At 39.5% G+C, this 14,438-nt stretch overlaps 1 protein-coding gene across 2 annotated transcripts in view; it reads right to left on the minus strand.

Annotated features, from left to right (window-relative positions):
• Positions 1 to 14,438, minus strand: part of LOC136867291 (MTOR-associated protein MEAK7) — a 132,769-nt gene that overhangs the window by 44,982 nt on the left and 73,349 nt on the right. For both annotated transcript variants that reach the window (XM_067144442.2, XM_067144443.2), the window contains one exon: positions 13,575 to 14,133. In XM_067144442.2, coding sequence (XP_067000543.2) covers positions 13,575 to 14,133 — 559 coding nt within the window. The remainder of the gene's footprint in view (positions 1 to 13,574; positions 14,134 to 14,438) is intronic.

Here is a 14,438-nt window from a genome sequence, read left to right on the forward strand (position 1 = left end):
TAACTGCAAACTTGAATTATTTTAGTGTTATTATCAAATACAAGACATAACAGTAATTAGAACTTCTAGTGTTCCACTGCTCGTTCATAATCATGTAACAGCAGGAACCATTGGTTGCTGTGCAGTGCTGTACGATGTCATGTGGAAGCAAATGCTCGCCTATGATTCCACGCTAATACAGACACTGCTCGCAAATGACACTGATAGTCAAGCTGAATATTTAAACTTCAATGTAATACACACTTTTGATGACAATAATGAAGATTTATCATTTACAGTATTTACATCTTAATTTAGACCACATAATGACTCAAATATGTATTAATATGATGTAGGCTAATTCGCACATATCTGGGTTATTTTAACCAGGTGGTCTGTACAAAACGGCAGGGTGGTGCACCCATTACAAAGGTTCTAGGGATAACACTCGATCTTGAAGGGAGAGGTGGGCTTCCTGTTTGGGGCTGATAAGGCTCAGAATGTCTTCATTGTTGTCCTCGAACCAGTCTTTCCTCTTTTCTCATAGCCGATGATTTCCTCAGCTGACTCAATAATAGCCCTTTGGAGTGTTGACCATTCTTGCTCCAAGTCATTTGTGCATACTGGATTGCTTGCCAATCGGTTCATGATCACAATTTGGAAGTCTTGATGATGTGGATTTATCAGAGTTTGAAAGTGACAAACTTGTGTCAGTGCTTGCTTGGGTGATACAGTTTCCAATGGAAGGATATTCTGAGTTGACAGATCAGAGTCTGATCTAACAATCATCAATACTTCTCACAGTCTTAGCGATGAGAACATATTTCCTGTCCAACTATCTGGTGATGACTTAGTCGAGGATGTGCCAGTACTTAGATCGTGGGTGCATCCATGTGGTCTTGTAATGGTTAGGTAGGCGAAACAGTGTTAGTGATGAACAGCTCATGTTCTGCACACAGGCCAAGAAGTAGCAGACTATTGGCATTGCAATTATCAATACCATGTTTGTCCATTACACTTCCTCAGAACCGATTTTTCCTTCCCACTATGGCATTGAAGTCTCCAAGCAGTAGCAGTTTGTCTGACTGTGCCATCTTAGTGATTGAGATCAGCTTGTGGTAGAAATGGTTCTTAGGTTCTTCATTGGCTTTCAGGGCGGAGGGGGCATATGCAGAGATGAATGTGATGAACCAATCTCCGGAGAGTGGTATAGGGAGTGAGTGACATGAGCCTTTCACTGAATGCAATGGGTGTGAGCTGATCATTTACCAGTTTCGTCTTAACTGCGAAATCAACCCCATGAATACGTTTCTCTCCATCCTTCCTTTCCTTTACAAAAGATGGTATAGCCCGATCCAGACTCGATCTTCCCTTCATCCGATAGTCTAGTTTCGCTCAGTGCAGCAACGTCTAAGTTTAGCAAGCTCATGGATGATGAGAGCTGCTGTTCTCTCTGGTCTATCACTGTTGTCGTTATCAAGCAATGTTCTGACACTGCAGGACCCAATTATAATTTTACGTTCATCTACATATTTTGACCACATATGAGGTTACCCACTGGGTGCGGCTGTCCAGCCAGGCGAAAGGGTGACTTCTGATGTTTAGCCCACATTTTCTAGGGCCTTCCCCATTTGGGGTGGACAAACCCCAAAAACCCCATGGCGCAACAGCCCTGAAGGGCCATAGCCAACCAAGCAACCACTGCTCACCCCACTGGACTTGATCAAAGCGAAAAAAGTAGCAGGAAAAGTGCCACTGACATGGATTTGTTTAAGGAGAATCTCGACTTGCCAGGAAGTGACCCTCACACTATGGTCTCGAAGCCACATCCTGCAGCACATGCGAGACGAGATGTGCAGGGTTAGGCACCCATATTGCAACGGACTGCCACAGACTCCAGTTATAAATGAGTAGCGCCTTCACAGCCAGTCTGTCTGACATTACTTCACCCTCCTCCACAACCCTGGGAACTGAAGTGAGATTCCTTCTCTGCTTGTTTGCCATTGGGTCTCCAAGTGGTGGAGTCTAGTGTCATTTCCTCCACTGAGGGAGACCATCACCCCACCTAAGAGAGCACATCCGCCCGAAGTCGTAGGCCCTATATATATTTTAAATCGGCACCATTGGCGACTGGGGCCGGGCTCGTTACTGGGGCCACCGCTGATGTCGGCCCGGCTGGCGACGGGCTGCGCTAACGTTAGCCTTGCTCGCAGATGGATTTCAGTTATACTATAAGGCAGGGGAAAATGGGCAGAGTTAAAAGGTCGCTTCTAGAATGCTTTCTTGCATAATTTAAGGAGTACAAATACCCCGTGTAGGTATATAAGGACATCAGACTCTCCTCAGCTTCATTATGTCTGCCTTAACGACACCTTGGAGCTGGCTCGTTCAAAGTGCCGACTTGAGGTCGTCAATCGATAGCTCCGTCAATTCTTCTGCGAGGTATTTTTCATCAACCAAATTGCAAGTTCGACCTGCAGGGCGACGATACCATACTTCTGCACCTTCCATACTCTACAAAGTGTGGAGCTGACCCGCAAGAGGAGGATTACCACATCGCCTGAACCACCCCTGACAACCATCACCCTGGACCATCACAGCGAACTGGGAGTACTTCGCCATCAAAAAGGTTCAAACAATATTCTTGAATCATTAATTAGGAAGTACAAGACTACCTCGCACAGTTTATTATAGGATTTATGTACACCGGACGAATGGACACTGCTTAATGGATACTATTCCCAGGTGTTAGCTAGGGAAATTCAAAATAAAATTTCCTGTTATAGAGAAAAACTTTGTTCTGAAAGGAAAAATAGATTTCAACATCTGTTAAATTGTGCAGCTGATGGCAACAGCTTTAGCAGAGATACAATATCTGAATTGTTTTATAGAAATAATATTGTTCCTATTGATTTTGTCTGCAACCTTAAGAAAATTCTTAAGGAGGAACAACCCAAGATTAACTCGCTCTTTCTCTATGGACCAAGTAACACAGGAAAGAGTTTTGTAGTGCAGAGCATTGCTGAACACTTCGTGACTGGGTATGCCTCTAGTGTAGGTTTACTGTCAGAGTTTGCATTTGAAAATTTTCTTAATAAATCTGTCATTGTAATAGAAGAGCCATTTTTGGTGGAGTCTACTTGTGAGGATATGAAATCTGTTCTTGCTGGCGCTCCTATTCAGATTTCCAAAAGTACTCAACAAAACAGGATTTGCTTCGCACACCTGTGTTAATATCGGGTAATTCCAAATTTCTGGATAAAGGGGTACTTAAAGGTGACTAGCAAGCCTTGGCTAATCGCATGGTGAAATACAATTTACATGTGCCTTTTTCATGCGTGAAACAAATCACACCAAAGCAATTTGCTGATTGGGTCGTTTATATCCTCAGGACCTCACAATGTTGAAATCGGGTGGAACTTTGGCTCGGAAACGGACCATCGACGAAGGCAGCGCTGACGAACTATCTGCACAATGGGTGAAACGGGAAGCTGGATCTACTGGTGGTACAGGCAATTCGGGACAGGCTGGTATAATTCCTGGCGAGAGTGAATCACCTGTAAAACGACCTCTCCCATTTACAATAAATATGTAGGTGGATGGTCCGCCTAGTCAGTACTAAATATTAATTTACATAAGTCTAGCACATGTTTCGGGAATCTATATGCATTCCCTTCATCACCTAGTCAAATTAAAATTAAAATTCCTGTACACAAAAAGACCTAATAAAAAGGGGGGGGGCCCCCATTAAGAAATCCAAAACTATTGCCTATACAATAACATTTTTTAAATCAAAGTGTGGATGCTGGAATTAAATTCCATCTAGTCGAATGGACTAGATGGACGATTATGTTATCTTTGATCTTGTTGATCATTCGGAGATTATTTATTTTGACATCTGCGTTAGTCTTTTGTTCAATTATTTTACAAATTTTCTTTTTGGCCTCGAACCTCGTATTCTCTTGTTCGTCTGTAGGGACCTCTGCAATTGCTACTTCAGATTCCGCTATTAGTTTCACTAATTCCCTGTTTTGAATGGTCTTACTCGTGTGTGGCCAGTTATGTTTAGGACCTTTACTTAAGATCTCAACCTCATATTCGTTGAAATCAACATTGGTTAGGTTTTTAAGTGACGGATAAAATGTGTGGATGTTATAATGTTTCGCATTTTCTCGCTTGTGATGCGCTTGTCATCAATGAGCTTTTGGTATTTTCTGTCCAAAACTTCTTGTTTTTTCTTTAGTATTGAAAATAATGAGAGGTTAATATTAAATTGCGCCTCCTCCCACTTCAAAACAGAAATCTGACTAGTGATGAGTAAGTAATTCATAAAGTGTGTTGTTCATCTTCATTTTTTTTTAAGGTGTAAAAACCTAATTTCATCTTTAATCCATAATTGATTAACTTTCCGCTGTGTTCTCATTTCGTGATGCTGCAATCTACCCCTCTGTTGTACTGAATTCAAATGTTTAGGTGTGACATTACTTTTAATACATTTCTTGAGAAAGTTCAGGTCTTTTGAAATACTAAGAATTTTAATGGTATTGTTGAATTTATCATTTTTCTAGCCTGGCTGGCATAATCACTTAATCTTGACCATAGTGGCCGGTATTCGATCCGTATTGACTTGATCACAACAAATATGTAGGCGGATGGTCCGCCTAGTCAATACTAAATATTAATTATTTATATTTATTTACGTAAGTCTAGTACATGTTTCGGGAATCTATATACATTCCCTTCATCAGCTAGTCAAATTAAAATTAAAATTCCTGTACACAAAAATGCCTAATAAAACCATTAAGAAATCCAAAACTATTGCCTATACAATTTAACATTTTTAAAATCGAAAAGTGGATACATGGAATTAAATTCCATCTAGTTGAATAGGATAAAACATGATAGAATAGAGTCAAATACCGGCCACTACGGTCAAGATTATTACCTCCACCATTTAAGCACATCACGTTCACCTTTACCCAACGGTCATGGGAGGAACTATAATATGCTTACAATATTGTGATTTTTTATTCCACCTTTTCAATACAAATGGTTTTATGTTGTTAGATCATAATGCTACAACATTTTATAGGGACATGTTTTGCTTGAATTATTTAATTTTAGAATTATAATTAAGCACAAATTTCAAAGAAAATCAAATATGACAGGTCTTGACCTTGAGATGATTATATAGGCTGAGGATGCTTATAATTCAAGCGAAACATGTCCCTATAAAATAAAATAATGTTGTAGCATTATGATCTAACATAAAACCATTTGTATTGAAAAGGTGGAATAAAAAAAAATCACAATATTGTAAGCATATTATAGCAAATTTCAATACAGGCCTAATCATGAGATTAGTTACATGTAATAACATGGGAGGAACTGTCAACAGAGTTGTCTACACTGCCATTAACCATCAGCTTGATGGCTATGTTAGACAACGAAATGTTCAGTGTTATAAAGCACATCATGCCATGCTGTCTCGGCTATCGCATTCATAACCCGAAGGTTAGGATGACTAATTTAATCATCCTGACAGACGAGCTGCAGGTACGAAGTAACACGCCCATAGAGATGGCTTTGTTTGTTCAACAGAGTAAGATAATCCATTTCCTGCCGAAGTATCACTCAACTACCGGGTACACCATTTCCGACAGCGATAGTGTCGGTACGAAAAAAAGGAAAGATTTTATGGCGAGTGTGCGTTCCAATTTCCTATATACTTTACCAAAGACAGATAACTTTGAAAAACTCAAGTTGTATAAAATTGCTTCCCATATTCATGGGAACTTGGAGAATAACGCCAATTGTTATCAAGGATGCGCATTAAATGATCTGGAATATATAAGCATGAACTGCTAGCGTCACCTTCTACAGACGAAGATAAGCTCTGGCTCCGTCTAGATCATGCATTTGGTGTAGTAGATGAAACGACACAACAGAAGACAATTAACTCTAATTGGACTCTTGACCCCCATGACAATCTCTACTTGCCAAAATAGGGACTTACCCGGTAATTCACATTTTAGGTGCAAGTGACACAGTAGAATTTCAGGTAGAGACCAATGTAGAAGGTGACCTGTTATATCCCGATAAGATAGAGCCTCTGGGAATGCCAACACCGTTCACGTTCTTTTCTGTGAAAGGAACGGAAAAGAGTCTCAGCAAACTCTTTGGATATTTGGTTTTGTCCCATGGCCGTCTACCTTCAATCCCAAAACATATCGTAGAAATGCTTCACTGGGCTCTCAATGGCTCCGTGGCCAATACAAGCCATTACAGCACCATTTCTTTACAATGGTACCTATTAAGAAATCAAATGGGAACTTAATGAAACAGAGAGCTTCTCTTATGCTCGAACGAAGTGTTCAAATCTCATTTGTGTTTCGTGATGACGAAACCCAAGGCATGGCTCCTTTGGACGTGGTTCATTTGCGAGACCGAAGTGGATGGGGAGTAGGAATTTCAAATTATGATGCAATCAGTGGCACAATAATTCCTTTTTTGACATAATTTATTGTATCTATTTTTACATAATAAATAGAATTTCATTAAGTTGTTGTATTTATTTGCTCCTTCATACTCATGTGGCAAGGTACTTAAACAATCTGGTAACACGATCTGCTTCTTGTCGGTGGACGACAGCGCCAACCGACGTTTTATTGTTCTAGGAACGTGTTGTCGAGACCGTATGTAATACTGATCAACAAACAATTCCTTATCGTCGAAGAGACAATTTACATAATCTTTAAACTGAATTTCACACTTGCCAGTAATAGTACGAGCGTTCTTTCGTACCCCTTTATGTTTCTGTGTAGATGAACCATCACGGAAACGCAGAGCGTACGTTTTCGCTCGTAAACCCACAAACTCTACAATTTCTTTGTAGTTAACCTCATCTGTCCATAATCCTTCTACTTTGTGAGTTCCAAACGTTCGAATTACATAGCCTGGTGGTGCATTTTCATAGTCCAGTTTGGAGCTCAACCATGAGTGCCGCATCATAGTTAGCAATGGATGTGAACGTTGAGACTGAAAATGCCACAGTAAGCTATCAGTATACAATAAGTGGGCATTCTCGCCAAATACTTGCACTATGTGAAATATGAAAGAATAAATTTCTAATTTTGCGAATTCTAAGATCGCAAACCCCAACTGAAAAGGTTTGTTTAAATGGATTTCTGTGTTCTCAAACTCACAAAAGTAGTAGTCATCAATTTTGAGGAACTTCTTAGTGCCCACTAAAAATGAGTTTTCCCATCCACTGTTCATATTTATCTTAGCTTTTAAAACACTGAACTACTTATATTTAAAGACATGTTCACAAGTTTTCCCATACAATGCATTATTCATAAGCTTGTATAAATCACTGTACAGTTTCGTACAAGCATTTAGTAGTTTTACAATGTAAACATTCTTTTAAGACTAAACCTTGGGAAAATATATATACTTCGTGTACACGGGATATTTTCAGAAATTTTTCAACGTAGAATTTAAGGTTAACGTAAGAAATTTCATTTTTCCGTATTGAACCAAGAATTACAATAAATAAACTTGATATTTCCACCTATTCAATACAATTTTAATGCTGTTATTCAATTAGAACATATTAAATTTCACAGGACTAGTTTCAGCGCGTACTTGCGTCATCTTCAGCTTTTTCGGAAAATAGGCAACCTTAAAATTCATGACTTGTCTTAAAATGTTTGGCATAAAATCCCATTAAATCTATAATTAAAACCTTAACTCATTAAAAACTATTCTGACAAGTAAAAGACTTGCAAGTCAGTCTTATAATAAAAGTTCAATGGTTAAATGATATTCTTATGAACAAGCAGTTATGGAGTCCTTAAATCGCTCAACAAATTAATGTCGAGATACAATAGATATTCATCAGGTTTATTTTCAACATTCGCATACCAATGTATACATTGAGATACACCACCATGCATGCTGTCTTGAATGGATGTGTAGATATTCGCATCACGAATAATTTTGAAATCGCGGTTGTTCCGGCTCACCGCACAGTACCACGTATAGCCAGGTGCTCCCTGAAAATAAACAGGATCTACTCCGTACGCCTGATAGGAGACTGTGCGGAATTGTTCAAACATCAGCTAATAAGCAACATCAAGGTCGAGATAATTATGATATTCTTTGAATGTATGCATTCCTTTCACATCTCGCACAGCAAAGGCTTTCCTTTTATCTTGTCCCATGCCTGTTAAAGAGGATAACCATGCAGCATTGTCACTTGGTAAGGGCATGTTTAGTTTTTCAGTTGTATCGAACCATTCATTTGGAAATACAGTTTTTCATCTGCATTTACAGCATACCATCTGTGTTCTATATTTTTAGCAAGGCTGGACAAGGACGTAGAGAGGAAATTATAACTGTCACAAATTTTAAATCCCACCTGATCCGTCAATACATACAGGGTACTGATTTTTTCTAAACCTTTCGCCCGTATCTGTACGGGTTCACCAAAGGTCCAAATTACATCCCGTAACAATAAATGTAAATCGTACCCTTTAAGATTACGAAAGAAAATGGGAATGCAATTTTCCATACAACGCCAGCAATGTGCGTGGTAGGAACCCCCCTTTCCGTCTATAGTACTTTTTACTATAGTGGATCCGTTATCTCGTTGCCGCATATTAGACACTCAGATGACGTTGCACCAGGAGACGACAACCAGTCTTTCGTCCATAGCCTAATGGACTCAACAAATGCGGCGGCTACATCATTAACCATGTACAGAGTTTGTACGTCTTTATGCATCACCTCTCTATTAAGAAATGCATACCAGGCATATCCTGAAGGGACATGCTCCTTCACGTCATCAATGTATGACTCAAAATCAGCATATATTACTATAGTATGCATTCCTCCTGGCTTGTCCTTTCCCTTTAAAGGGAAAACTTCCCAGGAACATTTTCCGGGGGATGTGGTAGCGACAGCAAGTATTACAAAACTCACGGACCCCCACTCATGTCTTGTCCCGGAGAAATGCATCTAACCGCAATATTAACGAAAATTTGGCATCGGAGTGAAAAATGCGGATAAAGTCTTTAATGTCATGTTGCTTTTGTGCCTGATAAATAACGTCCCGCGCTTATTGAATATCTGTAAATTAAATCTATTAATTTGATTAGGCCACTCCCTTATGTTATTCATAGTCACCTTAACGTCGGAAATCAAATACCTCTTGTCCGCTAGCCACGCCTCGATCCTACGGTGTACCTGACGGGTTTTCAGTTATTTCTCAGGAATGTGGTAAAGGGCAATACAGCCCAGTACAGTACCCTGTTGTCTGCGTCCTCCATCGATGTAGGTTGGAGATCACGTATTCCTTCCGGTCGGCTGGGCAGCGTTGTTGGGTTGACAGGGTGCCATTGTAAACCACCAGCGATGGATGCCAACGCAGTTGTACCCAGAACCATGTGCTGTTGGCTAATGATCAATGTCCGATAACTTCTCATATGCCTCATCGAAGAAATCAGTAGATTCCAGGGTATCTACATCCAGGAGTGTATCCAGACAGGAAGGAAAGTGCGACTCCACTTCTTCCCCCTCGTGAAGAAAGATGCCTGAGGTAAGCAGTGCTAAGTGTATAGAGTTCTCTGCTTCGACAAACTCTATGATGAAGTTTACCGCCTCTTCATAGGTGGCACCCCACCAGTAACCAGCAGATGGAGTAGCGTTAAAATGCTTCGAGCCATTGCTAGAGAATGCATGACACTCCCGTCTGCGACCGAGCTTTTATACGATGCACCGCCCGCGACTTTCTATGCAAGTCTCTGCATGTGTGGGTATAGTTCAATGCACCAGGATGAGATTTCTCTGCATGACCCGCCTTGTTCAAGCAGGAAGTTATTTAAAGGGTCGCACTGTCCGCGACCGCCGCCAGCAAGGCTAACGTTAGCGCTAGCCGTCGCCAGCCGGGCAGAAGTCAGCGGTGCCCCCAGTAGCGATCCCAGCCCCCGTCGCCAACGGTGCCGATTTAATATATATATATGGTTATTTCCTGCTGCCCAACACTAAGCAAAACGAAAAGCAACAAGTCTGCTGATCTGATGACTTCATTTGCAGACATGACAAAGCACTTTGAGATCTTTGAATACAATTGTTAAACAGAATACTACATACAATTTGTAAAGAAAACAATCCACAATGACTGGAGGCAGGGTGTGATTATCCTACTATTTAAGAAAGGTAAACAAAGGAAATTTAAGAACTACAGAGGTATAAGCCTGCTATCTCCTGGGTAAAAAATATGAGTCCATCCTGGAGTGAAAAATGTTGAACCAAGAAAAAAATGTAAAAAATAATTTTAAGGATGTAGAAGTAGATATTATTAAAAATTATAAATACTTAGGGAACTATTTCTTCTAGATATACCATAAATATACCACAAGTTGCATCAAAAATGTTATCAGCCGAGCTGAGTAGCTCAACCAGTAGAGTATTTGCCTTTTGAGTGCAAGTTGGTGTGTTCGATGCTAACTCAGTCCAGTGGTATTTGAAAGTGCTTGAATACACTAGCCTCGTGGTGGTAGATTTACAGGCATGTACATCATCCTGTGAGAAAAAATTTTAGCGCTTCGGCAACTCCAAAAACTGTAAGAGTAGTTAGTGGGACATAAAACCAGTAACATTATTCAAATTCTATCACACCGAAATGAAATTTTCCCCAAGCTCCCACGATCACATTGTAAAAACATACCTCGCACCATTTCTAACTTACGGACTCGAAGCAGTGACTAACTGGACCCAAGAAAAGTTGCTTATAGTCCAATGCAATTAAGTTCTTACATCTTGTCGCCAAAAGACGAGGAAAGGCAAAATGAGAGAATATACAGCAATAATATATAAGGACTACTGTTGGTGAGAGGCCCAGAGGAGGCCTTGTAATAGATAAGAAACATTTTTGAAACCTTGCAAAATGTGATGGAGATTGTCATAAAAAAGTACAGCAACAGCTGTAGATGGACAGAAACTGAAGGAGGCTCAAACACCCACACTTCTTTCTGGTGTACAGAACTGACATAAAATCCACCTACCTTTTGTTCTTGTATAGCAATATGGGTATAAAAGCAAAGTGATGAGAAGACATCTATGTCTGCTAACTCACTTTCTAAATTTCTTTTAAGAACAAGGGAAACCAAAGAAATACTATGTAGCTATGAAAGAAAACTAGGTGAAAATGCAAACTACAGTGGCTGCACTCCTTTGAATCACAAAGACTTACCTGTAGCCTGAACTTAATTAAACTTGCATGACAGGCTAAAAAATTATCTTGTTACTTGAGCAGTGCTCTCAAAAGGTCTGAATATTCGAATTAGACCAGAAATCTGTATAATAATAATAATAATAATAATAATAATAATAATAATAATTGTACCGGGAACGCCGCTACGAGAGAAGTCAGAAGTATGTTTGTTGAACTTCGCGCGAGGAGGAAGCTAGGCAGCCTGCCAAACGCAGCGACGTACCCAGCAAGTGACGTGGCCGCCGTAAGCCAGCTATTCGTGCCATATATGGTAATGTTCCAGCTCACCCTCAAAAGTATATTTTGAGCTACTTTATCGCTATTTTGACACTGCCATCTTAAAAACCTTTACAATGGACGTCATCTGTCAAGATTTCAAGAAAATCCACCGAGTATTATAGAAGTTATAAGGGTAGATAGTACCCGAGTTCTAGACACTTCCATGCGAACGTGTATAAAAGGAGGACCGCCCGACCTACGAATTCAGTGTCTGTCACTCCGCCGTCTCTGCGACACGGGTGACAGGAGAAGTATTGTGTGTGTCGAACTTCTGGTTGACAGTCTGCGAAATCCAAGTATTGGAACTTCGGTATTTTCTCTAAGTGTTGTATCGGGACTATCATATTCTTGAAGTGCCTGAATGGGACTTTGTTATTTTCTGCGAGCATCGTATTGGAACTTTGTCATATTGACACATTGGAACTTTGTTATTTTTTGTGTGTCGTGATTGGACTTTGATATTTTCTTAAAGTGCCATATAAGAACTTTGTTATTTTTCTGAAGCGTCTCATTGAAACAGTTATTTTCGCCAAGTGTCGCGATAAGACTATTATTTTCTTAAGGTGACATATTGGAACATTGTCATCGGAACTTCATTTTCTTCGAGTGTCGTGTTGGGACTTTAATATTTTGACACGTTGGAACTTTGTTATTTCTACACATTGGAACATTGTTATTTTTTTGAAGTGCCACATAGGGACTTATTCGACGACGATTGAAGGGACTTTGAATTTTCACGAGTGTTATGTACCGCATTCAACTTACGTTTCGAACTTATTCGAACTTGTATTTTTTGAATCAATTTCTGGAACATTGAAATTTTCCGAGCATGTAGGATGAACTTGTGCCCTACCAACATAAACTTTCGTGTGAACGATATGACTTGTTTTCTCAAGTGCCTCATTGAATTTCCGCCTTGTAAAGACTATGAAACTTAGGGGACGTTCAACATTACGTTTAATTGTGAAATATGCAATACTTTCCAAGTGCTGCACAGGGACTTATGTTTTGATTCTTAAAGACTGTGACAATTCAGAATACGCGTATCGCGTTCCCAGAAAGCCTAGAACTTCCCAGTATTTTGAGTGATCCATAATTTATGAAGTCAGACTTTTTCTTTCAAATATTATTTTCTTTAATGGCTATTCACTTCGCCTATTGACGGAACAGGACAGTTTCCGAGTACTACTTATTCAGTTCATTGCCAATGTGTTTTAAATCTTCAGAACTATGCATTTAGGACTGCAGTGACAGTAATCCTCTAGAACATTCTGACTTACAGTGAGCTTGCTTTATGAACTTGCATTTCTAGCAGTACTTGTTCTTCGAGTGATTATTCCAGAAAGTTTTGATTTAATATCTAGAGTGCAGTAACCATAATTAAAAGGTCATATCTGTTCAGACAGTGCCATGAATGTGTGGAGTGCCGTGTAGGAAATTCAAGTGTGAATTACGTCTCGAATCGAACCCAGGAACGTGTGCCAACCTCGAGACATTCCAGAACATCAAGACATTTCCAGAACCTCGAGACATTCCAGAACTCCTCATTCGAGCAGGTGTGGTCCCTGCCCAGTTGATCTCCAGCACTATCCCAGGACTTGGAGGTACCAACCAGCCACGACACTTCCACACCGCTGTACGAAGGTGATATGAACTTGCTTTTGATGATCAATAAACTCAATTTATCAAAAGAATCTCTAAAATTGATAACTATACCTCTCTCTGTACCAGCTCCAATGATAAAGCCACTCCCTAGGTTAAGAATCATGCTCGTTAATTTAATATCAAGCGCCTTAAAGATATGAACACATTTTTACGGGTACATAATAATAAAATAATAATAATTGCTTTTATGTCCCACTAACTACTTTTATGGTTTTTTTGAGACGCTGAGGTGCCGGAATTTTGTCCTTCAGGAGTTCTTTTATGTGCCAGTAAATCTACAGACATGAGGTCAATACATTTGAGCACCTTCTGAAATACACAGAATATATTAAGGATTCCGTGCATGTGAAATTAAATTATGAAATCAACTCACCACAAAAGCTGGGGCCAAGCTTCCAGTTTTCTGTAGCAAATCCACCAAAGACATGTCCTCCATCATCTTCAGTAATAATGAGGGTTGGCCCTTTATTTGTGATGCAGTCCATGAGCTTAGAAAAACTGAATCCATGAACATGAACTGAAAATAACAATCTCCACTGATCCCTCAGATCTATAGGAAGGGATGAATTAAGGTAAATCACGTCACTTAACTTTAAGATAGATGCATGGCAAGTTAATCTGGGCAACATTACACAGTATGGAATCAATTTTACCACTCTGTCCTCCTCAATCTCATCAGGTCCTACACTGTATAGAGTCTTGAAAACAAACTTCTCCATAGCTGCAATTCTTGACCATGAATATCTCCATTTCTCCAACTCATCAAAGCTAATAGTTTCTGGTTTCTTAGATATATCACGGCACAAATAATCTGCAAACAGCTTCACATCTTTATCTCTTGGATAGAACTTCTCTCCTGACCAGCTGAGGAATTGTTTATTGTTGGAAGTTTTCATTTGAAGTAGATACGATGAAATAATAGACTGCACATACTGTAAAAGACATTTAAAGTCAATGTTATAAAACATTTATTAAAAACAAACAGCTGGAAATATAAAAATACTGAATTAAAATAAACAAGAATTAAGTGTAACAGGTCAAATAATGAAAATGAATCCATACATCAAAAGAAGCCCAAACAGAAGTAGTTCACAAGAGTTTCATCTCCATGAATCAGAACCTTAAGAAGCCAACACCTAGCTATAGATTGCTACAAACTGCACACCAGTGGATACAGAGTTGCACTAGCCTCTACATGTAGACTGCCTTTTTTCCTGATACAGCCATAAAAAATGGG

Source organism: Anabrus simplex, chromosome 3 (genome assembly GCF_040414725.1).
Source record: "Anabrus simplex isolate iqAnaSimp1 chromosome 3, ASM4041472v1, whole genome shotgun sequence".
NCBI lineage: Eukaryota > Metazoa > Arthropoda > Insecta > Orthoptera > Tettigoniidae > Anabrus > Anabrus simplex.